Source organism: Zalophus californianus, chromosome 5 (genome assembly GCF_009762305.2).
Source record: "Zalophus californianus isolate mZalCal1 chromosome 5, mZalCal1.pri.v2, whole genome shotgun sequence".
NCBI lineage: Eukaryota > Metazoa > Chordata > Mammalia > Carnivora > Otariidae > Zalophus > Zalophus californianus.
The window spans coordinates 23,570,720-23,598,344 of record NC_045599.1 but is presented as its reverse complement, the minus strand read 5'-3'; the positions used below and the strand labels follow the sequence as shown (position 1 = coordinate 23,598,344).

At 35.9% G+C, this 27,625-nt stretch overlaps 1 protein-coding gene across 1 annotated transcript in view; it reads right to left on the bottom strand.

Annotated features, from left to right (window-relative positions):
• Positions 1 to 275: 275 nt before the first annotated feature.
• Positions 276 to 27,625, bottom strand: part of ADAMTS19 (ADAM metallopeptidase with thrombospondin type 1 motif 19) — a 252,578-nt gene continuing 225,228 nt past the window's right edge. Inside the window, 3 exon segments of the mRNA XM_027607009.2 lie at positions 276 to 1,897; positions 3,966 to 4,143; positions 22,633 to 22,785. Coding sequence (XP_027462810.2) covers positions 1,746 to 1,897; positions 3,966 to 4,143; positions 22,633 to 22,785 — 483 coding nt within the window. The 3' untranslated portion in view covers positions 276 to 1,745.

Here is a 27,625-nt window from a genome sequence, read left to right as displayed (position 1 = left end):
TCTTACTAAGTAATTTTGACCTCTCTCATGCCCCTACTCTCTTACTTAAGATGTGTTGATATTGGTTAATTTCCTATTTCAGCAATTAAATGAAAGGATATACATAAGTAAGGGGCCATCTAGAAACCAAATGCCCCCCCATATTAAAATGAAGGTAAAACACATGAAAGAGGAAGCATCACAAACTGCACAGATGTTGAGGTTTTACTCTACTTACAATCTATCACGTGAGCCAGCACACTTTCAGGGCAAAAGACAGAAGACCCCTGAGTTAGAGACAAAGGACTTTATTACTCACAGCAAGAGCAGTAGAAGAGAGTCAGCATTTTCTTGCACTGGTTTCCTGAGCCCCAATTGCCCCAGAGGGACACCAAGAGAGCCACGTGATATCTACACATGCGGTGGCTTATATCACAGGAGAGGGACCCCCATTTTAGGGCCAGAAACCTATTTATAATGAGAAGTCAGCATGTCTGCTCTTTGCTGCACCATCTCAATCTTCCAGGGCTGCTCATTATACAAACATTCCTTAGAAGACGCTCCCGAACAAAAGAAGACAGTGCCAAGACATGTAGAGACATGAGAGACCTATGAAGAACTGCCTCCCAACAGGAAGCTTCACATATTTTATTGAAAAAAAATCTAAGAAATCATGTGAATCATGTACAACATTTTCTCACAAGAAAACATTTAAGCTGGTTCTTTTAACGTTTCACAGAATTGTAAAACTTTTTAGTTTTCAAAAGGAAAAAACACAATGAAACTACCACAGTATTATAAGTGTTTTTGTTTTTTTCTTGTTTCTAGGGAAAAAGCTGAAAATATTTGGTAAATTTTCTCCTTATGATTTGTGAGGCTAAGTACTATAGTCTTTTATAAATCTGCTAAAAAGATACAAGGAGATGGGTGGATCACTGCTTTCTTTGTTCAAAATATTTTAAGAAAAGCTAAAATCTAATGACAACATGTTAAAATAATACATATTTTTGTAGGATGTTATCATTTCTATACTGGTTTCTCTATACTATATCAACAGTGCAATGGTGATTCAGTGTAAATCATTACAGTGTTTCATTGTTAAAATACTTGTGTTCAAGTACATGTTCATGAACATGATCAAAGTCTCTATTTTGACTTTTTTTTCCATTATTAAAATAAGGTTATAATTACAGTAGAATTTTTCCTATGGATATTTCTAAATCTGAACCAAATTCATAATACATTCTCTAAAAACCTGTTCAACACTATGAGGTTTGTTATGTTTACACATTTCCTGTAGATTACAGAAAATGGGCTAATTCTGCATCAAGACACCAAAAACCAAAAATGATTTCTCTCCATATATAACTAAACGATTACACTAAGTTAGTATACATTCTGGATAACTCAATGGTATTGGCAGGGAGAGAATAGCACCTTAGAGACAGCCCTAACTGAAACAAAAAAATTTTTTTTAGAGCCTAATGATCTTATATTTTTCTTTTTTTTTTCTCCCTTTTTATTTTGATTCTGGAAACTGGATCCAACTTATTCATATAAAATTATTTATGAAGCCATATAGTATACGTCAAAATGTTTGTATAGCCCAAACAAACACCATACTGGATGTTTGGCAGGCACAAAAATAAATTAATTCGATTAAATTATATGTAATCTGATAATATTTGGTCTGAAAAACATGCTAGTGTGTGTGTTTATAAATAATGTAATTGCAAAGCGCTGTGAGCCAGCCAGCCTGCTTGAGGTCAACTCTTCTGCTGCAGCTTCTGGGCATAGAAGTCCCGGCATGTGCCACAGCAGCGCTGATACCACCGCATGTCCTGACATAGGTTCTTCTCGCGTATCACTCGGCAGTACACAGGCCACTGATCTCCCAGGCACTTGAACGTCAGTGCGGCTGTGAAGCAGAAATGAGGGAACTCAATGCATGCAGCTATCCTAGGTGTCAGGAGCAGAAACAAACAGCAATCATTTAAGTGGGGAGATTTTGAACATTCACTTTGACCCATTTATACTGCCTTCTGGAACTTAAAAGATAAAGAAACACACACACACACACACACACACACACACACATCTTATGGTAAGGAATAAAATGAATAAATAATGGTCTTACTTAGGAGCTCTTTCAGACTCATTAAAGCTAGACTTCCCAAATTCAGTGAGTTGTAATACAAATGGCTTTCAAGGTTCAATTTTATGGCTTTCATTTAAGCTTCTTTTGGATTTTTAGTTGAGAAGATTAAAAAGAAAAAATGACTATGCTCGCTATATCCACTTTTATGGGATACAAATGAATAAGTATGGTTATGGATGAAATAGCAAAACAAATATGCTCACACTTATTTCATATACCTTCTTTCTTTTTTTTAAAAAAGATTTTATTTTATTTATTTAACACAGAGAGAGAGACAGCGAGAGAGGGAACACAAGCAGGGGGAGTGGGAGAGGGAGAAGCAGGCCCCCTGCCGAGCAGGGAGCCCGATGCGGGACTTGATCCCAGGACCCTGGGATCATGACCTGAGCTGAAGGCAGACGCTTAAACGACTGAGCCACCCAGGCGCCCTCATATCCCTTATTTCTTTGAGAGCAGACATATCTAGGTGGGCTATCTGGGGATCTTGATTTCACACATCTTTAAAATCAGAGCTGATTATCAGAAGTGATTGAAATTTACAGTTATAAAGTATGTGGAATCTTTCTTTTGCCACCATTCTAAGATGAATCATTATTTTACTTTTTAAAACCTCCGGGTTTCCACTGTGCTTGTGTGGTTGGGGATATACCTTCAAGAAATAATAAATAGAGAAAATGCAATTTTAATTAAATTTTTCTTGTAATCCATCAATTTCTGCCACATGATACTTCAAGAAGGACTCCAGCTAATTGCTAGAGAAAGGGATTATGTTGTTTTGAATACATGGATTTAGGGCATCTGCTCTAGGATTGCTTAACTTTTTGTCTTAACTACTCTTAATTCTACTTGAACTGATTATTTCCTAGAAATGTTAATTATTTGGCTTGAAAAAGAGAATTTTTGTATTTCTGTGAAGAACCAGACTTTTCCATTTGACTGAATCCTATGCTCAAAAAATATCTAAGACAATGAAACTCCTTTCATTTTGGCAATATGGTTCTGTACGATTAAATTGTTACCCCTAGGTTGTACACACAGATTAAAAGTGAAGGTGTTAAACATAAATTAACCCAACTACAGTCAGGTAGCAGTGCTGTTTAAAGTCCCTAATTGTCAAAGAAATAAAGGCTAATTCATTTACGAAATTTTTTTAGGCAAGTGTAGGCTGTATTTACTTAAAATACATAATCTATTTATTGAGGATACATTAGATTGAATAACATGAATTGAGAGTATATATGAAACCATTTATAACATAAGAAACTATGTAAATCAATATGTTACTAGCATTTATTTGTATATAATATTATGTCCTTAAGGATTCAAAACTGTTACCTCTTTTTCAGTGGTTTAGATCCAGGTACCCACTCTTCTTGAAAGTCATATTTACTCTATGTCTCTCCAAAGGATAATTTGTACCCAGGATCAAAAGGAAGGCTATTAACAATGGAGAGATCTAAGATACATACCACAACCTCACCTTTCCAGAGACATTATCTTCGTGTCGATAGTTCTGCCACGCATCTGGTCAGAACCCAAAATATGGTTACATCCTGCAACCCTTTATAAGATGACCTTGAGAGGCGTGGCATTCGTATTTCCAGGACCAGGCACTGAGGAGATAGCTTCAGGAATCCTAAGTGTTTAGTCTTTAGGAATTTTTACCTCCTGACCATTTGCCCTAAACTATAGTTAAATATATCCCGTTTAGTCAGAACAAAACTAACTCCTATAGATTAAGAACTGAACTTTACAATAATATGCAAAACAGAAGAAGCCATGAACATTTCCATGTTTCTCAAAACCATCCCCTTTTTGGTCTGCTTACCCAGCCTGGGTGATGTTATGGTATTTACATTAATCTTCTCATTGCAGGGCTGAAGGTGGCACGGTCTGTATGCTGCGGGTTTTTCTGAAGAAAAACACTCATTTCCATGTCTTCCTGTGATCTTATGCATGCACTGGATAACACGGGACTGCATTCCTTTGCCACAGGTGATTGAGCACTGGAGAGATACAAGATGTGTTAAAAGTCCTTGTTGCTCTTTCCTTTTTCTAGATTGTGAGCCGCTTTTCCCATCCATCCCTTCCTTAAAATTTAACATGAGTCACAACATTCAGAGTTGATGCAAAACGGGGGTCAGAAATGTCGATACTCATAACTTGGGCACACCGCTGTTCAGAACCTCTGGCTGACCTCAGGCACAGCACTGGGTCATGAAGGACAGAGGTGACTAAAGAAGGAGAAAGAAAGGGGGAGAGTATGACTTGGAGGGAAACACAGTACAGTGAACGATACCAGTGATGCACTGAGGTGGACAGTGTTTAAAGTTCTAATATCTAGTTTGCAACAAATTCATTATTTTTTTTAAGATTTTATTTATTTATTAGAGAGAGAGAGAGAGAGAGAGCATGAGCAGGGGGAGGGGCAGAGGGAGAGGGAGAAACAGACTCTTCGCCGGAGCAGGGAGCCCGACCCGGGGCTCAATCCCAGGACCCCAAAATCATGACCTGAGCCGAAGGCAGATGCTTAACTGACTGAGCCACCCAGGTGCCCTACAAATTCATTATTGTTTTAATGCAGTCACTGAGGCTCAAGAGTCAGCATGTGCCCAGCCGTGGAGCTGGATCCTGTGGTAATCTTTCACGTACCCATTCACTTCATTGCTCTGGTCTTAAGATACTTGCTAACACAATCAACATGGCTTATCAGTGTGATGCATTCCTGCAATAACTGCTATTTCTTGCATGAATATATGACAACCAATATTGTGCAAATAAAAATATGATAATCTGGATTTTTTAAAAAAGATTTTATTTATTCATGAGAGACAGAGAGAGAGAGAGAGAGAGAGAGAGAGAGAGAGAGAGGCAGAGGCAGAGGGAGAAGCAAGCAGGCTCCCTGCTCTGGGAGTCCGATGTGGGACTTGCTCCCAAGACCCCGGGATCATGACCTGAGCCAAAGGCAGATGCTTAACCAACTGAGCCACCCAGGTGCCCATAACCTGGATTTTTTAAAATAAAATATCCTTTTAATAAATTCCTTATATTTTAGCTAAATGGACTTTTCTTCATTTGTAAGATATTTTACAAAGAAGAACACACTTGATGTACAGTGGTCTTTTATTAGACAAGTATACTGGGTCCAAATGTATCACCAGATTTAATTTGTTACACAAATAAACGGATGCTTATTTGACTGTGAAAATACAACTATTTTATGGGATCAAAATTACATATGAAAGAGTAAATATGGCTTTGTTTCTGAAAATAATGATTTATTTGCTAATCATATTATTTTCTACATAGTAAAGATTTAGCCATATGTAGCCAAATAGTTGTACAGAATTATATCAACTCCAAAGGACAAGAACAAATAAAAGTACATTGTTTTTCAGGACTGTAAAAAATAAAATAAAGTAACTATTGACACATGATGACTCAAAGTACATAATTTTAGCAGATAATGGTTAAATAGTGCCTTTCATAAAATTTGAAAACTCATAAGAGAAAAAGATGTTAGTTGCATTCCTTATGCAAGTTAAGTTTTGTAACAATCTGGGAATGACCTGGAAATGAAAATAGTATCCAGGAAATAATGGAAGTTCTATAATTCATTTAAGTAAAACAGAATCATTTCTGCCTTTGAAACTAACAGAATAAGCTTTATCACAAAATTAAATAGTCTAAAACCTTTTTTAAATAAAAAATAAAAAATGAAAATGAAAAAATAGTCTAATAGCCTTAGGAGCTAATTTTCATTAGCATACTTTAGTAATAAAAAATCAGGCTCTTACTAGTAATAATCTTTATAAAATACATTTTGGTAAAAATTTTATTGCATATAGGTGAAAAGTGAACAGATATTTGAAATGAAACAATTGAAATCACAAGGTAGCTTCTAAATTAGCTCTTACTTCATTATAGAAGATACTACTAAACAAGTGGATAGTTCCTCAAATCATGTCACTATGATTAAAGAGAGACAGAGGTTAAAAGAAAGAGCCAAAATAATTCTGGCCTTGAAATGAGGAGACTGGGTTCTAATATTGTCTGTTGCAACTAATTTACCTGGGACTTATTTTTCCTTTTTGTTAGGAAGGCATTGCGGTAGATTATAACTACACTTTTGGGTCTAAATTACTACGAAAGTAAAAATCCTCAATCTCTAATTATGAAAAGTTACTGTAGTGGGGCAATTGTTAAGTGGTGAAGCTTCGTAACAGAGATGACTCTCTAATTTCATCATCTAATTATTCAGTGTGCCAGCCAACAATGATATGACACAGGTTCTGTCAAGATTATAGTTTGTTTAAATGTCTCAGAATATCCAATCATTTATTGAATTTTCAAGTACTGATTGATCACCCATTATGTTCAGGATCCCATGCAGAAAATAAAGACAGCAATAATGGTTAATATGATGGAGTTGGTACTTTCATCAGTAAACTTTATTAACAAGACACTAAAACATATAAAACAGATGAACTCAGAAACAGATTATGAAACAATGCAGAAGTTGGGCAATTTCATCCACTTTTAGCCAAGTGTTTAATATTTAATTAATTAATTTTTAATTTTTTCCCATTGTTTAGTATTTTAAATAATGTGTTGCCCTATAGAACGACAGTTTGCTGCTTTAGGATCAAGGGAAACTGATACCACTACCTCCAGAAGATTTTACTTCATACGATACTAACACTAGTTAGCACTTACTTAGTATCTATTATATGTCAGGGCCTGTGTTAGGCCATAATTATTTTGGTATCTCATATGAAGCCCATGAATACTAGTTTTATCCCTTTTACACAGATAAGATAGAGGCTCAAATAAGTGAAATAAATTGCCTAAAGATTTACAGTTAGGAAGTAGTGGAACTGGAATTTCAACTCACATATACTAAATTCAGAGATCGGATGCTTAAGCATTACTTGATAGTAGAACATTGCTACTACTCCTCTTTATGTTAATAGTCAGATATCTTTTCCTGTCCCTATCCTGCCCAATGGACCTCTAATCCTCGTATCTTACTATTAACTTAAACATTGGTGAATTAGAAGGGCTTTTTTGTTCTGTTTTGCTATAACCCATGTTATAAGATAGGAGATAAACTTGTTTGCCCTAAAGACAATTCACATGCATGATGTGTCTTGAGACAGGGTGAGCATGTAATTTCTCACCCAGATCAGGGTCACTTGTGATAGAAGTGGTTAAAATTATTATTCCTATACTTACAGGCACACATTGGACAGTCCTGGGTAATCTGGGGCATACAGTCACCTCATCTACAGACATTTTACTGGTAGATCTACGTATTAGATGATAAACACAAATGAGTGGACACCGGAAATAGCTATTACATTTCAAGCATATCTAATACGCTTTTACACAGAATGTCTTGGTTAAACTTTGTCATAATCCTCATAACTTTAAAAATGAAAAGAGTGAGGTTCATAGAGATTATTTCATTCTGTCACTCATTCAACATTTACTGCAAGTCCACAATGTGCCAAACAATGTTCTGGATATTGGGATACGACAGGACATAAAATGGACAGAAATACATGCCCCCAAGGAGTTTACATTCTAATAGGAAGGAGCAGGAAAATAAAGATTTAAATTTCATTGTACATTAGATATTGACAAGTGCCATGGAAACACTAATGCCAGGAAGGAGAGCTTGGGAAAGTCTGGGGTCTGGGACTTAGTAATTCAAATGCGGAATGATCAGAGAAGGACTCATGGGAGGGGTGACAGACTTGCTCCACAAAAAGGAGAGACAAACATCAAATGCAAGTCTTTTGATTCCAAATATGCTGTTCTTTACGCTGTGTTTTTATACATCTCAGATTAATTTCAATGGCTTTTTCCTTCTCTCTCTCTCCTTCCCTTTTCCTCTTCTTTCCTACCTTCCTTCCCTCCCTCCCTCCGTCTTTTTATCTAATACATTCTAAATCTTGCTCTTCACAAAAGTACCAAGTAAATTTAAAATGTATTTGAAACAAGGCAGCATTCTAGACTTTCACTCGAGGCTAAAACGCTAAAATGTCAACATTAATTTGCCAGCAAGGGGTAAAGAAACACAAGGTGTACCTGATAACTTGCCATTTGATATTTTTTTTTTACAAGGAAAGTTCACTGACTAGAGTATTTTAAAAAGAGAGACTTGTATTGTCTGACAAAAACTCAACAGTTAATCTTGCCCGGAAGGACCTTTGAAACAAAGCACCTCATGAATCAATTCCATGAACTAGAAGCCTTTAATTATGAACAGGAAATGCAATCTTGATGTCCCAGATTTACCAGAGTAAAAAGGAAACCATAATCTTTAGAACAAACTTAAACCATTTAGAAAATTGCTCACATGATTTTGGAGTTCATTTTGACCAAGATTACAGGGTACAAGGAGAACTAGTATTGGTAATCCCTCTTTCCCACCAAAAAATGAGCCCCAAATTCTCTGGAAGTGAAATTTTTTTTACTGACCTAGTGAGATGCATCATTTCAGTCTACTTGAGAAAATTATGACCTTCCTTGAACTTGGGAACACATGGGTCATATCTTTACATAATGTCACCATAGATTTCTCTTTTAATGGAACAAATCCTTCCTGGCCCTGGAACATTAGTGACAACTTCTAACACTGGATTAAATTATGTTTACACTGTACCTTGCATGTCAAACACTAAGCATGGTTAGGGAAACTTTCTCAATAATTCACATTTTGGACTATTAAAATAATTAGGGAAATCGTTTAGTAAATGAGAACCATGAATACAAATGTTGGAAAATCAATAAGAACGCTTTATCCTCTTTTAAAACGAGATACACATTTATAGAACCTTATAACCATTTCTATTACCTGAAATTTTATTTTCTTTCTGTCATTCTTGTGCCAGGTAATAAGAACTAACAGACTTTATTCTACCTAAGAAAATTTCATTTGAACTAACTGGAAGAAAAATATCTGGAGAAGCAAGCGATGTACAAGTTGGGGGAAGCATATAGTGGATGTTTCCTTGGCTCATATATTTTTCTAAAAATGGCCAAGGATGACCTGGTGTTAGATACAGATATAAGTCTTGGAAAGTTATTCGTACTGAGTTAGATGATAGCCCTGCAGTGGACAGGGGCCAGCTTGGTTTCACAAACTTATGAATTGGTCTAAATGCAAACACATGAAGGGAAATAGAAAAAACATACGAGAAACAAACACACTAAAAACTTTCTTAGCAAACTCTTAACTATGTGGCATTATTATAGAAAGAGATGAAATGAACTCTGAATGGCTGTGAAGTCCATCTCATGGGTAGGCCAAGGTGTGGAATCCTTCCCTCCATCACAAAAGATGGATGAGAGTTGAGGCCTTGCCCAATGTGTGAACTGCAGGGAGAAACTTACCATGGACATTTCACTCCTGACATATTATTTATGGCATTATTAGACAGTGTTGCTCAGGTCTTGGTTTAAGACTTTGAAAAACATGTAAACTACTTAGAGAAGGTGTTCAAGAAAAGGCTGTATATCTTGAGACATTTTATTGATGCCTGATGAAATTATTTGTTTTCAAGTCTAATCTTGAAAGATTGAAGATAATTAGGTCTTAATTAGCACAGTGGTATAAATAAGTTTTTAATGCATCGAACACTACATAGAAAATATGAGTGTACTCTGCTGCTAAATTCTCATTATTTTATATAGAAATATTCCTTTTATGATAGATTTGAATATGTTTATCAAGAATCTGCATCTTTTAAAAATAATCTACATGTATTGTTCCCTAAAGTTTTTATGAATACCATTATGCTGAGTGACATAAATTTACTAAATAGTAGTGAATGACAGCAAACGTGCTCTGTAATACACTTATATAAGTAAAACATGCTTAATTCAAAGAAAAAGAGCTACATAAGCACCAAGAAATAGCCACATACAAATTTATAAATTGTCAAAATCACAGAGAATGATTTTCAGAGGTTCTCAATGTTCATAGGTTCTTGTCCATCGCACTACTTGAATCTACTTTTGCAAAGTAATAGAATTATCTTTCTGTCAATTGAAAATTCATGAATCATGTAGGAATTTCCATAACAGCTCATGGTAAAATCTATCAAGTGTCATATCTCTGTTAAATTCATCAAAGAACATTGTTTTCTTCTTGTCTAAGAAGTGATCTACATACTTCTAGAAAAGTTATTTTCACTTAAGAATTCTTTATAAATGGCATATCCACAAATATCTCTTAACTACTCACCTATGTAGAGAGGAGACTCTCATTCTTTGCACTGATCTCTGATTCTTACAGTGCTTCTGTACTTGATAGGTTCTGAGAGCAAGTAGTTCTACTCTGCATACGTGATTCTGAACATGGAGCTAAAAACCACTTCCACATCAAGTCTTAGGTATGGAGATTCTGTAGTAAAGTACCAAACTTTAAAATTGTTGGTTAAATGATAGTTTCTTACCTCTCCTTTCAGGACATTGGAATAGTTACAAAGACAATGTTTTGGTGCTAGTTATTTGTTGCCCTGGATACTTAGATAACTTGGATTTGGCAACACACTGGGACAGTGTGGTATAAATAAATTTGTAGACTCAGTTAAATAGTCAACTAGTTTGCCAGTGAGTTTATAGAACTATTAATCTGTGTATATTAAACTGTAAAACTCTTCAAGCTGTAAATGCTGTCAAATGTCCTCTGAAATATCACACCAAAGAGGCGGAAAACTCAACAGTAAAAATACTACCGTAAGATATTTATTTGCAGTTTTGTTGGCTAACAAACATAACTAACCCTGGTTTGCTTTTGAGTCCTTTAGAAACACAAACAAATTTCAGTATATTCAGGGGTTAAAAATAATAATTCTCACACTTGGCCAGCAGGGAGATTACCCGAGATTCCTTTCTTCTAGACTGTGCCAAAGATATATATTTTGGAGAGAATGTGTATTCTCTAGGCCAACAGCTAAGGAAGGCTCTGTAATGCTTTACTCATTTCCAGCTGGCCTCTGTATGAAATAGGAATTCCTAAATTAAGAGAAAATTGTCACTGGCAAACAGAGTTCAAAAAAATTTTTGAAACCAATATAATAGGCAATCTCACAGAACCTGATATAATCTCTAATGATCAGTGCCAATCTATAACAAGGTTAACAGCATTGACTTGGATAATTTGTCTTTGGGAATAAGTGGATTATTCCAGAGTGGTTTAACAAGAGTGAATTAGCGTTCGCAGTGGAGAGTGGACCTCATAAGGAAAGTAAATGATGACTTCTACTGGAAATTATTAGCGCAGCATTCCTATTCATTTATGTATATGTTTGGCAGTTCCATCTTTCAACTTTTTAATAAAGTGAGTGTGAAACAAGCATACTAAGGAAGAAAAGTTAGGTTTGTTTTTTAAGATTTGCTATGTATTTTGGTCAGTGTTTCAGCGTCTTTTTAAAGTAGTTCATCTGCCTTATTTAACACATGGGTATTTGGAATTGAATCTATTCCTAGAGGTCAGACGTTTGAGGATTTTTTCTGCATATGTGTTTAATTAATTCATCATTTAGTTCTACAGTTCAAACTATTCTTTCCTCTTTAATGAAAATGTCTGCATGTCATTAGAGCAAATCAAGGAAATGTGTGTGGCACAATCAAGCAGAATAGCTTATGAACGAGTAGCAGAGAAGTGAATATGTTATGAAAGGGCCGTCAAATTAACCCCCCAAATCATTTTTATATCAAAGTACACATTGATCACCACAGTAATGGAAGAAAAAAGATGTTTTGCATTAAGAAGCAATTAATAAACACAAAGTCTTGAACACATTTGTGATTCTGCTAGCCTATGAATCACACGGTGTTGGAGAGGTGAAAAAAGATTATCGAGACATTTCTATTTTATCTCTATCATTCCAGTGAAACATCTTCCCGCCAGAGAGAACTGTTTGGAATGACGGCGACTGAATTTCCTTTTCAAATAAAATGCTTTCCAGGTCTAGTCGAACAATTCTGTGTCCAAAATGGATCAGATCCCTCCGTGGCCATGTGAGAGAAGTGTGTATGTTTTGTTTTGTTTGTTTTAATATAGTCTTGGTTTAAAATAGCACAGAGAGCACTATGCTAGTTACCTTTAAGTTATGCCAACCTGAAATAAACCAAGTATTTGCCAGGCCACAGAGAAGATTCTAAGTGTGCTTTGCTTCCATCCACTGCTTTCTTTCCAGGTTAGATAACTGCCATCTAAACTGATGTCAGCTATTTCAGTCACATGGATTCCAGAGAATGCAGAAGAAGTCCACCAGCTACCTCAAAGCTCAATGTTAAGCACTTTTTTGGCTTAAGCAATATGTTACTCAAATAAGGGTGCATTTACCTTTTTTTTTTTTTAAAAATCACATTTTTTAAGTAGTTTGACTCACCATATAGAAGAAGGTCAAGGGAGTTATATATTTACATAAAATTATACTGACTGATTTTCCTGAAGAAAAATAAGCTAGTTACTAATTCTTTTGTAGTAAAATATAGGTGACATTGTAGTTCTAACAGAATTAGAGTCAGAAAATAAAATGGATCAGAAGAAAAGAAATGCAATGTTTAGATGTAGCCTACATTTTTTGCTTACTTGACGAAAAAGTTTAGTGATCATTTATTCAATAAACATCACTAAATGTAATGCAATATTCTGGTCACGCAGAGAGATTTGTGAGATGGGTAAAGGGGGTTAAAATATTCTTTTTTAAAAAAATTTATTTATTTACTTGAAAGAGAGAGAGAGTAAGCAGAGGGAGAGAGAATCTTAAGTAGACTCTGCTGAGGATGGAGCCCAATGTGGGGCTCGATCCCGGGACACTGAAATCATGAGACATGATCCTGAGCCGAAATTAAGAATCGGACATGTAATCATCTGAGGGATCCAGGCATCCCAAGATATTCTTAATCAGACAGCAACAACATAAGGCAGTAAATAATTAATTGAGAAAAAGTAACGTAGTCATTAAGTGCAAAGAAATTCTGTCATTTATTGTGGAAGCCCTTGAAAAATCAGACACTTCAGATGGTCCTTGAATGACTCAGGTAGTTGGAGGAAACACATTCTAGGCGAAGAGATATCAACAAAGACACAGAGAATGTACAAGTACAAACTGCTCAGGCCTCAGCTTAGTGGGGATACCCAATTGATGAGAATAATAAGACAGTTCTCAATAGGCAGGTTAGGACCAGAATATGGAAAGCTTTGAATGCCAGCATGAATATCCAAAGGCAATTCTCTGGAAATACTTAGGCTATAGGATAGAGTGATGAAGTCATCCCTGTGAGTGGATGGGTCTGAAATAGGAGTACGCGGGGAAGGAAGCACGTTAGAAACTGTTACTCTAATCCTGGGGGAAAAAAATAAAAAGGACTGCATTATTATATTGGAAGCAAAAAAAAAAAAAAAAAAACAACTGAAGCAAAACCCTACTTGTATGAAGAAGAGGAGCCAAGGATAGTTTCCAGCCCCGGGAGCTGGGAAGATGATAATTGACATTTTTCAAGAAAAAGGAAATTGTGAGTGGGGTATGGTTTGAGGAAATAAAATGAGGAATTTTGTTTCAAATATACACAATTTCAGGAACTCTTAGCATGCTGATGGCAGAGTCCAAGGGCAACCGAAGTTTGGGCAAAGAATAAAGACACAGCCTGCCTCTCCCTCAACTCCCTCCAGCTACACTCCCTCCTTGGGCACACTTAGGAGACTTGAAAAATTTAAACATCATCTAAAGGTGGATGATTCCAAAATTTATATTTCCATCCCACTTTCTCTTCTCTGATCTTTACCTACTACATGCCAGTATTTAAGTCTTTTATGGGCAAATGAAACACAGTTCAAAGGAGAAGTGGAAATCTTTCCCCTCCAACTTGACTCTTCTCTTAGGGTTTCCTATTTCCTATCATAGAAGCATCATCTGTACAAACTGTTCAGACCAGAAAGCCAACCTGGGAGTCCTTCTTAATACCTTCATAACTGCTTCTTCCTTATCTCCCCCCACAAATAACCAACCCCAGTTCTGTTCATTTTAACCTCAAAATTTCTCAAAGCCAACCATTTCTCCTCATCTCTACTTACACTACTATATGAATGGCCAGCATCTACTTGGTTACTACGTATCTGACACTATGTGAAGAACTTTCCATGAATTATTTCATTTGGACTCATTAACTTATCTGAACAGAAGATCCAGATTTCAAACCCAAGGCTGTAGGACTCCATACACTGAGCTATCATACCTCTTACAGATCCCAATCTTCTCTCCTCCCTAGGAATTTTGTAATATTCTCTCGGCAACTTTCTATATCCATGACATCAGTCAGTTTTGACACGGTAGCCTGCAAATATTTAAGTATTAGGAAAGTATGAGTTTTCTTTTAATTTCAGACAGAAAATGTTAACCTGTTTATAAAATTAAAAGTAATATATGGATATAGTAGAATTATAAGCACAGAAGGCCCTTTTTTCCAATGTAATTCAAATAAACTATTCTTTGTATATCTGTGCAAAAAATTTTTTGAAAAAGATTTTATGTATTTATTTGACAGAGAGCAGGAGCATGCAAGCTGGGGAAGGAGCAGAAGGGGGAGGGAGAGGGACAAGCAGACTCCATGCCAAGCATGGAGCCCAAGGTGGGGCTCAATCCCAGGACCCTGAGATCATGACCTGAGTCAAAACCAAGAGTCAGATGCTTAACTGACTGAGCCACTCAGGTACCCCCCAATTTTTAATATGTATAAAAATAATACATGTAAACAACTTTAGTCCATACTATATATGACTCTTCTGCATAATATTTGCCCACTTAATAGTAGGTCTTGGAGAAACCTTCCCATCATTATGTACTTATCTATAAATATATTTTTAAAAACTACAGTATGGTACTGTTTGAATATGGTATTATGATTTATATAACTAGTTAATGGACATATGGGTTGTTTCCAAATTTTTGTTGTGCCAAAGAAGGCTGCAATGAGTATCTTCATAAATATGGTTAGCAAATTAGGTAAGAATGTCTGTAAGGAAAATCTTTGGCACTGGAGTTGTGGAGTCAAAGAATGTGTGCATTTCAAAATGAGATATCATTTTTCTCACCTATCAAATTGATTAAAAAAAAGTGTGATAACATCCAATCTTAGTAGTATGGGGAAACAGGTATGTGGAGGCACCTGGGCAGAAAGAAGTAGAATTTGCTCTCTGTAGATGGAGCTTTCTGTTTGTCCCATGGCACTCCTCAATAAACATCCCTTGTTGCCTTTCTGAGCCCTGAAGCACATGCGCATGCATGTGTGTGTGTGTGTGTTTATATCTAAACATGTTTCCTAGTTTTATTTTCCTATATGGACTTGTACATATTCTGTATACAGTATATAAAATTACAGGTTTATATATTTCTAATCCAATCAATTTGTGTTTTGTCTCTAAAGTAGATCTCTCATTTTAAGTAGCTCTAAATACTCTTCTTTGGACTAGGCACCATTTGGACCACTGCATCACTGACACTGGATTATTACTTTTACTTGCACAGTTAGAGCACTGTGATATTCAGAAAGACCCACAGTCGCTTTGGCACATTTTACAGATGTAGGAATGAGGTTAGGGGGCCTGTGGAACTGCTCTCTGGCATACAAGATTGATGCTGATTGTGCTCCTGGGCTCTCTGGGTGTCCCAGACAAACTTAAGCAAAACCAGGGACCTGGTAAAATAATTTTCCCTTTTGTTACATTCTGCATCCAAAGACCCCATATGATGCCTTTCTAACTGGCTAATCATTTGCGTATGTTTCTTTCATTTTAAAGATGTCTTTCTCTGGTAGTCCTGGTGATCTGGTTCTATCTCTGGATATCCTCTATTTGGTAAACATATACTGCACTACCCCCAAGTAAAAAACACTCAGTGCTAAGACTACTGAATTTTATAACATTCTTACCAAATTTCTTTGTATTTTTTAGTGGAAACTTTCCATCCCCATCCAACCACCTACTGACACTCAATGTCCCCAAAATGAATTTTGGCATGTTCCATGCTCTATACCCTATAAAGAACATCAAGAGTAATTTTTTAATTAAGTCATATTTATTTACTGAAATGCTTTCAGGTATGATTTATAAAGTGAAATTACAGATACCCTGGTATGTAGCAAAAGAACATTGAAAGTATTATTTTATAAGTCTAGCAATTTTTCAATGATTTATTAAGAAGACAGTATAATTAAGCCTTATGGATTAAAAAAATCCTCTTGCATTTTCCAATCCAAAGGATGTTAAATACATGTTCTTATATCTGCATTTATACTTAGACATGTATATGCATATATAATATATACATTACATATATATATACACACAGACACCACTTCAATCTAAATTACAAATTTTCTCTAGATAGAAGATATAACACAGATAGTATGTGTGCATCACTCTTTTTAAGCTAATATATTTCTGCTATGTTCAATCATATCAGCCAAATGCTTTGATAACTTTGAGTAATTCAAACATTTTAAAATTTGTGTTTGTTTTTTTTATAAATTTATTTTTTTAATATTTATTTATTTGAAAAAGAGAGAGCAGAGAGAGAAGGGAGCATGAGCAGAGGGGAGGGGCAGAGGCAGAGGGAGAAGCAGATTCCCCGCCGAGCAGGGAGCCCGATGCGGGGCTCAATCCCAAAACCCAGGATTCATGACCTGAGTTGAAGGCAGACGCTTAACTGACTGAGCCACCAAAGCACCCCCCCCCCTTTTTTAATGTACCTGGGACAAGAGATCAGATTCTTAGGAGACTTTAAAACTAAAAATGGTAGCAATGCAAAAAATGCCCCACTCTCTTGCAGTATAAAGAGTCAGAGGCAAAACAATTTGATAGCCAATAGTTTGGGGATTTAGTGCATGGTTTAGAAGACAGCTATCTTCTTCAGATAGAATGCTGAATAGCAAATTGTGTAAATGCTCAGTGGATGTATCTGAACAAGACAGTAGAAAGTCTTTCCTGATGAAAAGTATCCTGTTTATCACTGAGTAATTTCTTTACTATGAACAGCTTACTCAGAGACAAATGGATTTTGAAGTAAATATTCCTATAATGTAAAGTATGTTTTCTGTAGGACATCTTGCCCAAGTGTTTAAAACCAAACCCACAACCTCTGATTTCTTTAATTCATTGACTATCCAAGAATGATAGATTTCAGTGTGACAGATTCATGTCCTTTTATGAGGTAGCTGCTCAAATCTTCCTGTCTTAGGAGACTCTAATTATAAAAAATGGTAGGCAGTTATCTTTCCAATGACTTGTAGACATAATTAGAGAAATAATGCTATATAGAAATGCTAATCCACCAAGAAGAGTTTTCTAGATTATAGATAATTTCAGTTTGGTTTCAATCTACAAATTTTTTCCTGTTTCAAAAAAAGCACTTACAAAAGTAGTATTTCAAATTTGAGTAATCTAATGTAACCCTTCCCAAAGTGTATTACAATAAATAACAAACTAGCTATATGCTCTGCAAAAGTGATCTTTGGTTAAAAGAAAAAAAAAAAAAAAGAAACACTAGAGTCTCTCTTTGAGATTTACCAAGTATAGAAAAATTTGTTAAAGGATCTGAAAGTCCTATAGCAAACAGTTTTTGATTATCTTTAACTACATTATTTCTCACACCTGGAGACCATATCCCAAGGAATGAGTTTTCCATGGAACTTAATGTGGGGAATGCAAGACTTAAGAATTCATAGATTAATATAAATTTAGTCTTATAAAAAGGATGACATTCGGATCTTTGGTAAATATCAGTCTTAGTAATGTATCTATTTAATAATATATTCTCTCCATTATAGCAGTTGTCATTTTATTCATTCCTTTGATTCTCTGATGTCAGCTGATACTTAACATTTTCTATTTTTACATTCTATTAAGGTATTTAATTTGGGTATTTGCAGCTAATTATTTCTTTAAATTTGAATGGGAAATCCTCTAACAAGGGGTTAAACTTCCCTCTACTACACTGTTACAAATCCACTTGGTTTATTTTTGTAAAAAACCAGCAAGATATACATCTGGATTCTGCAACCTCCAGCAAGTGGATTTTAATTGGAGTGTGTGTATGCCAGCACAGGGTCAGTCCAGATATGCAGAATTCCACAGTCCTAAAGCCTCACCCGGCTATGGGACAACAAGAAATCCCTCCTTTGGGAGTTCTGGCTCTGGTTCTTTTTGTCTCTTTTGACTTAATGCAAAAATACTAGGTTCTGTAGGTGCATGATTAAAAACATGGTGTCATCTAGTCATTTAGTCTAGGACATTCTTGATTGCATTGGTCAGGATTTCTTTCTTTAAGTTTCCTTCAACGATTCACTGAGCTTTCCTCCAGTGGAAAGAAAGGTCCTCTGTGATTATTCATAATTTCAGTTTTTAGATTCCTCTTCAACTGAATATACTGGATATAATTATGGTTTCCTTTTACAGGATAAGTTAAAAATCACTCATTATACTGCAAGCTTTATATTTATCACTTCTAAAAAAAGACCATATTATTTGTACAATTAAATCATCCAAAACGATTTATTGTGCTTCCAGCATTATTTTGAATTATATCATCACAAAAGACTCATCATCTCTTGTCCAAAAATCTATTTATCATGTCATAATGTGAGATGTGGCCAAAACTATTCATTTTCCAGAATTGTGAAGGAATAAATTAAATTCAAATTATAGAGTATGAGTTGAATCTAAGGACAAACCAGGAATAATTATGTATAATTCCAAGGTGTTTTGTGTCTCATTAAAATTCACTTGAATGAGTTCTCTTGTTAATACTGCACAAAAAGTTAATGCTATAAAAGCTTCAGGAAGGACCAAATTTTGTGTAACAGGTAGATAAAACAATACTTTTTATTTGCTCCTCTACAGGCCTCCAATAATGAAAACAAGAAGCTGCAGACCTTCAAATAAAGGCAGAAAGGTCAAATTCTGGCAGACAATAAGGCATTTCATTAAACATAAGGGACTATGTTATTTTTCACGTCAGTATTCTAAGGACGGCTTAAATGAGTGAATACGGATTGTTTTACAGCCCAGAAACATATGGGTCATGTTCTGTTCTCCCGAGAAAGACCCCAAGGCCATATCTATATCCGAGATATAGTAGAATGTGGCATATAATTGTGTGAATAGTTAATGCAAGCCAGAGCTAAGCAGCCACACTGTTTGTATCCCATTTTTTGCCAATTTTCTAGTCTCAATGAAATAAACATAAGCACTGTCCAACAAAGGCTATATTATATCTACTTAGAAATCAGAGGTGATGTTTTTATGAGTGATTTTTCTCTTTTGAATATTCTTGGATTTATATTTTTCTCTCTCAAGCTGAGAGCAATTTCTCCACTGTTTACACAAAGCTACCAAAACATAAATGATGGAGATCACATAGGCTGATACGAATGCAGTGAACAGAGTTTGAGGCATAAACAAACCTTTTTCTTAGGAAGCCTCCATTTAGTTGATACACCGTTGGCTCAACAGTGGTTAACGACTTCTAGCCAGTGGGAGAAGCTGAGGATATATTTGTCTTTTAACTGATTCTCTAGTGATTCCCCCATATTATGGAGGGAAGAACATGGTTTCATAGCTAGATTTTTTGTGGATATCTCACTGAATATCCCTGATTAAAGACAATCTGAGGCTTCATTTTAAGTCTACTTCAGTTTATCAATAGTTTAAAAAATACTAGTAGAATCTGAGTGAAACTGACAGATTAATTGAACTCTGGGGAGCACAGAAATCCACCCACAATTGCACACATCTTGTTGCTATTTCTGTGCCAGGGACACAGCTGATAAGAATAAGAAATCTGTGTGCTCCCTCTGTCCATGAATACTTTAATCACTGAAACTTAATAATCGCAGCATTATTCCTTTTCTCTGTAATTATTGGGGGATGGTTTTTATTTTAACATGAAAATGATATGTTAGAAGTGAAAACGAAGGGGTGAAGTCAATAAAATTCACATGGAGCCACTTGCTTTAATTTGTGCATGCTGTCTACATCTGCTATGCTGAGACTTCAGTCATAAAAAAGAACAAGGGAACAGGTTTAAGGAAAAGAGCAGACTTATATCCATAGAAAGAAAAAAGTGCAACATACTGAATCTTCTAAATAAGCAAACAAAAATCAACAGGCCAAAAGACAAAGGTAAAACATCGTAGAACAAAGATGAATAGTTATTAGAACTATCTACTCCTTTCCTTACCCGCAAAGGCTATCTATGTTCAAGCTGGGTAGCGATATAATAACTCAACAAAACCAACTTAAAGTAATTCAGTCTAAGTATACCTAAAAAGGGACACACATGTTACTCTGGTAAATTGGAAAAAATAGTTTTTCAGGCTTAGCATGGAAAACCAAAAGTTACGTTTTTTATGATCTCCCCAGTTAATTTTGATTTTGCCTAAGATTTAACCAGAGGCCACATAATAGGCACATTTATTAATCAATAGCAATAGTATGTGTCACGCAAATAGGATTTCCCAGCCATATTTCCACATGCAGCAATGAAGGAGCTTATAGTTCTGTGCCATAAATTTTAACAAAACCTGGATCTTCTGTTTTTTGCAATTACAATTTTTCTTTTTTATAGTTAACTGGAGATTAACACTTATCACTTAAAATATTTCCTTTTTTTAAAGACCTCACCACCCTGAGATCTTGACCTGAGCCGAAACCAAGAGTCAGCCGCCCAACCGACTGAGCCATCTAGGTGCCCCTCACTTAAAATATCCCTATTAATTAATAAAGCTGGAAAAGTAGAGCTCATCTATTCTAGTGGTTTTTAAACTTTTTCTTTGAAAAAGAACTGTTACACTTAAGGAAAACACCTCAAATTTCACTAGCCAAAATAAACAAATGTGGGGTGGCTACAATGAAAAGAGAGCAATTGGTGATCTTTCCCATACCCCTCCAACTAGGACTTTCATTCCCTTGTCCTATTTTATGCGTTCAGTGCTGAAGAAAGAGTTAATATACACATAGCTTGAAAACTATGGTGTTATCTATCTTCCTTATTTCACTCATAGGGAAGCAAAGATACAAAGGTATTCAATAGCTTGACAAATTGGTCCATCTGTATAATGAGGAAGTCCAAACTATGCCCCTCCTGTCTTGACTTCCAAAACATGGCCTTGCCCCTATCATCCCACTGTATTTCCCTCTCTTAGAATTAGGAAAACATTAACCCTAAAAATAAAATAAATTGTGGTTAATTTGTTATTCTCTTTCCACTAAAAGCTGTTTCCTCTAAAGTGTGAAGTTTTCCTTCTATGGTTCACCAGTTCAAAGCTGCATGGATTGGGTTGAATATTTCCTAATTCTGTAGGGAGGAATCAATTTACATTGTTTACAAATGCATCCTTTAAAGAGTCCCAGTGTAAACTTTAAATGTTGTAGATCTTTGAAAGAAGAGTATAGGTTATGAGAACATGGGATTTTAATATGCAAACAATTTTAGAGAGGAAAGACATCAGTAATCACAAGAAAATAGATTTTCAGTGTCAGGAATTTCTTTTGGGGCAACATTACACAAACTGGCTAACCACAGTGTGTTACACATTGAGAATATTTCTTCCAGAATGCCCTTTAGGATTCTTTATGAAAAGCCACCACACTCCCTACCATGCCCCAGCAGCTACCACTTGTTTTTTTCACATATAAAATAAAGGGAAAGAAGAGAGGATTTATTATGTCTCTTCTAAGCCTTAATATTTTATGATTCCATGATAATAAGTATATAATACCACAGCTGAATGTGGCAAGGCACAGGGGATTATTTGATTAATACTTACATTTTTGAAGACTAGTATTTGAGAGCTGTTTTCACCCAGAAATGATCAGAATTTTATCTTAAAACACAGGATTTATTAATACTTTATATGAATGAATAGATGAGCTGTTTTCTATGGCTCACTTATATATGAGGTTCTACTTTATTCATAAATTTAAATATTTTCACAAAATTAAACTTACCATTCACCTGCCATATGAATCGTGTCTACTTGATTTGACCAAAGGACTTCCAGAATGCCGTTCCTTTCCATTTCTTCTATACACAACCCCAAAATTGGTGAGAAAAAGAACGCCTTTTCCATATTAAGATGGAAATTGCCTCTGCTTGATGCTGTTACTACCTCCCTTAGTTATATTTTCAATGTATTTATCTGATAGTATTCTGTTTATTAGATAAGTTTAATGCAAAAATATTCTGACAAAGAATGATATCAATAAAAATTCACACAACAAAATAATAATAGTATTGTTTGAGAGCTTCCTTTGCGTCAAACTACATTTATCTCACTTGATCTTTAAAATGGTTTTATAGAGTTCATGATCATGGACAGACAGATAGGATGTGAACCTGGGAATATAACACTCCATCTCTCATGATCCATACCTCTATAGATCCCCTAATACTGAGAATGTACAGAATGAGTCTCACCTTAGACCAGTCTCCCATTCGCCACACGTAGCATTTCGAGTAATCCTCACAGTCCTCAGCCTCCCTGGGTCTGGTAGAGAGGACGCATTTCTTTCTAGGGTTAGTACACCTCACGGTCCGATGACGTACACCTTTGCCACACTTGACTGAACACTGGAAGATAACACCAGAGTCTGGATGAGGTTGGGGATTAGGAGATATAGACCAATGGTTAAATTACATTAAGTAGTATTTCTAATCATCTCTCATAAGCCTATCACTCACATAAAGACCATGGTAAAGAATAAAGAGAAGGAAAACACCTCTTACATCCCAATACCAGGAGCCAGATGAAGCTTAGCACACAGTGTTGGAAGTAAATGAGTTTCAGGAACACAGAACCATTATTACACAGAGAAATATAACATAGGATTGTTGATGAAAGGCAAATAATATACGGTGATCAAAATGTAAAATACTAAACTTGATTGACATCACATATTTATATACAGTTATGTAAGAAAATTCAAAAATTTATTTTTGCTAAGATTTAGTCTGTTTTAGCCCCAAGAAATGCTTGTGAAAAATAAAAATGTTTTTAGAGTGTTATTTCTCACAGACTTCTCTTAAAGAGAAAACAGAGAAAATCTTAGCAAAAAGAAAATATTTCATTTCATAATTGTATACCCCTGGAAATCATCATTCTAAATGGCTATATGCATTGCAAATATAATTCAGTTCAAAAATAGTTTAGTTCATTTCATAACTAATTGATGCCTGATTTAAGATGGTGACATAACACATAAAGCACGTATGTATATTACACCTATTTTTTCTAGGTGCAACTTAGCATCTCATTTTCATTTATGCTCCTTGTTATGGAATATGTATAAAGCTTCTCAGTTTTACAAAGATACACCTCATTGGCTATCTGGGCACAGGGACCAAAATGGCATTGGGTGGGAGAAGGGAGAGGACAGAGAGAAGGGAAGGCATGAAAGATATGGCAAAACTTGAACATTCAATGAGTAATTGTGTCTGAAAAAAGTCCAAAGCAAGATTTGCAGGTATACATTTAACAGTGATATAGCATACAAATAACCATGTGGACTCCAACAGTTGTGTTCCTGAAAATCTGAGCATGGAAGTAATGATATTTTAAATATGATAAATTTTGCACAAATGAGTGATTGTCTCATTGGCTTATGTTTGAACATGTTGGACTTTAAAGTGGACTACATGTGTAACTAGGCATTTTAATATTTATCTTTTTATTTTTTTTTGCAACTGGAACTAACCCTGATCCCTAAAATCAATTTTTAAATTAAATAAAAACAAGAGAGAGATTTCTTAATTGGTAGACTGCATTGAGACATATTATTGCTCCCAGCTGGTGCCAAAAATCTGTATAGAATATTTCTGACCTATTTCCTCCTAAAGAGTTTGCAAAAATGTTATGGTTAGGCTGAAGGTGGGGCATGTTCCTTCGCTCATGTGAATCTTCTCTCCAGATCCAACTGATTGATAGTGATGTAAAATTAGATCCTACATTCATTGTCAAAAGTATACTTTACCAATGAGGAAGAATCTGTTAAACAGCAAGGTATAACCCAGAAAAGGAAGCCAACAGAAAGTCATGCTACTTGCGGAGAAGCAAGATGGTGGAGGAGTAGGAGACCTAAATTTCGTCTGGTCCCAGCAATTCAGATAGATTGGGATCAAACCATTCTGAACACCTATGAACTCAACAGGAGATTGAAGAAAAGAATAGTAGCAACTCTCTGAACAGAAAAGCGACCACTTTCTGGAAGGTCTCTTCTGATTTGTTTAGTGTATAATTTTCTGGGGTCATTGTTACCCTGTTAGCATTTTGTTCTCTCATTCATCTATTCCCCTCTGGACAAAAGGACAAGATGGAAAAAATCACCTCAAAAAAAAAAGAACAAGAGGGAGTACCGACTGCCAGGGACCTAATCAATACGGATATTAGTAAGATGTTGGAACTAGAGTTCAGAATGATGATTTTAAAGATACTGGCTGGGCTTGAAAAAAGCATGGAAGATACTAGAGAAACCCCTTCTGGAGAAATAACAGAACTAAAATCTAACAAAGTCAAAATCAAAAAGGCTATTAATGAGGTGCAATAAAAAATGGAGGCTCTACAAGATGTCCATCGACAGATGAATGGATAAAGAAGATGTGGTATATATACACAATGGAATATTATGCAGCCATCAAAAGGAGTGAGATCTTGCCATTTGCAACGACGTGGACGGAACTGGAGGGTGTTGAGTGAAATAAGTCAATCAGAGAAAGACATGTATCATATGACCTCACTGATATGAGGAATTCTTCATCTCAGGAAACAAACTGAGGGTTGCTGGAGTGGTCGGGGGTGGGAGGGATGGGGTGGCTGGGTGATAGACATTGGGGAGGGTATGTGCTATGGTGAGTGCTATGAATTGTGTAAGACTGATGAATCACAGATCTGTACTTCTGAAACAAATAATGCAACATATGTTAAGAAAAAAGAAAAAGAAGAAGATAGCAGGAGGGGAAGAATGAAGGGGAGTAAGTAGGAAGGGGAGACGAACCATGAGAGACAATGGACTCTGAAAAACAAACAGGGTTCTAGAGGGGAGGAGGGTAGGGGATGGGTTAGCCTGGTGATGGGTATTAAAGAGGGCACATTCTGCATGGAGCACTGGGTGTTATGCACAAACAATGAATCATGGAACACTACATCAAGAACTAATGATGTAATATATGGTGATTAACATAACAATAAAAATTTTAAAAAATGGAGGCTCTAACTGCTAGGATAAATGAGGCAGAAGAGAGAATTAGTGACATGGAAGACCAAATGATGGAAAATAAAGAAGCTGAGAAAAAGAGAGATAAACAACTACTGGATCACGAGGGCAGAATTGGAGAGATAAGTGATACCATAAGATGAAACAATATTAGAATAATTGGGATCCCAGAAGAAGAAAGAGAGAGAGGGGCAGAGGTATATTGGAGCAAATTATAGCAGAGAACTTCCCTAATTTGGGGAAGGACACAGACATCAAACTCCAGGAGGCACAGAGAACCCCCCTCAAAATCAATAAAAATGGGTCAACACCCCCGACATCTAATAGTAAAATTTACGAGTCTCAGAGACAAAGAGAAAATCCTGAAAGCAGCTTGGGAGAAGAGATATGTAACCTACAATGGTAGAAACATTAGATTGGCAAGAGACCTATCCACAGAGATCTGGCAGGCCAGAAAGGACTGGCATGATAAATTCAGAGCACTAAATGAGTAAAATATGCAGCCAAGAATACTATATCCAGTGAGGCTGTCATTGAAAACAGAAGGAGAGATAAAAAGCTTCCAGGACAAACAAAAAATAAAGGAATTTGCAAACACGAAACCAGCCCTACAAGAAATACTGAAAGGGGTCCTCTAAGCAAAGAGAGAGCCTAAAAGCAACATAGACCAGAAAGGAACACAGACAATATACAGTAACAGTCACCTTACAGGCAATACAATGGCACTAAATTCATATCTTTCAATAGTTACCCTGAATGAAAATGGGCTAAATGCCCCAATCAAAAGACACGGAGTATCAGATTGGGTAAAAAAACAAGACCCATCGATATGCTGTCTGCAAGAGACTCATTTTAGACCCAAAGACACTTCCAGATTGAAAGTGAGGGGGTGGAAAACCATTTACCGTGCTAATGGACACCAAAAGAAAGCTGGGGTGGCAATCCTTATATCAGACAAATTAGATTTTAAACCAAAGACTATAATAAGAGATGAGGAAGGACACTATATCCTATTTAAAGGGTCTATCCAACAAGAAGATCTAAAATTGTAAATATCTATGCCCCTAACATGGGAGCAGCCAATTATATAAGCCAATTAATAACAAAAGCAAAGAAAGACATCAATAACTTTAGTGGGGGGGACTTTAACACCCCCCTACTGAAATGGACAGATCATCCAAACAAAAGATCAACAAGGAAATAAAGACTTTAAATGACACACTGGACCAAATGGACTTCACAGATATATCCACACATTCCATCCCAAAGCAACAGAATACACATTCTTCTCTGGTGTCCATGGAACATTCTCCAAATAGATCACATCCTAGGTCACAAATCAGGTCTCAACTGGTACCAAAAGATTGGGATCATTCCCTGCATATTTTCAGACCACAATGCTTTGAAACTAGAACTCAATCACAAGAGAAAAGTTGGAAAGAACTCAAATACATGGAGGCTAAAGAACATCCTACTGAAGAATGAATGGGTCAACCAATGACAATGAAAACACAACTGTTCAAAAGCTTTGGGATGAAGCAACGGCAGTCCTAAGAGGAAAGTATATAGCAATACAAGACTTTCTCAAGAAACAAGAAGGTCTCAAATACACAACCTAACCCTACACCTAAAGAAGCTGGAGAAAGAACAGCAAATAAAGCCTAAACCCAGCAGGAGAAGAGAAATAATCAAGATCAGAGCAGAAATCAATGAACTAGAAACCAAAAGAACAGTAGAACAGATCAATGTAACTAGAAGCTGGTTCTTTGAAAGAGTTAACAAGATTGATAAACCTTTGGCCAGACTTATCAAAAAGAAAAGAGAAATGACCCAAATCAACAAAATCATGAATGAAAGAGGAGAGATCACAACCAACACTAGAGAAATACAAACAATTATAAGAACATATTATGAGCAACTCTATGCCAGCAAATCAGATAATCTGGAAGAAATGGATGCATTCCTAAAGATGGATCAATTACCAAAACTGAACCAGGAAGAAATAGAAAACCTGAACAGACCTATAACAACTAAAGATATTGAAGCAGTCATCAAAAATCTCCCAACAAACAAAAGCCCAGGGCCAGATGGCTTCCCAGGGGAATTGTATCAGACATTTCAAGAAGAATTAATACCTATTCTCCTGAAACTGTTCCAAAAAATAGAAATGGAAGGAAAACTTCCAAACTTGTTTGATGAGG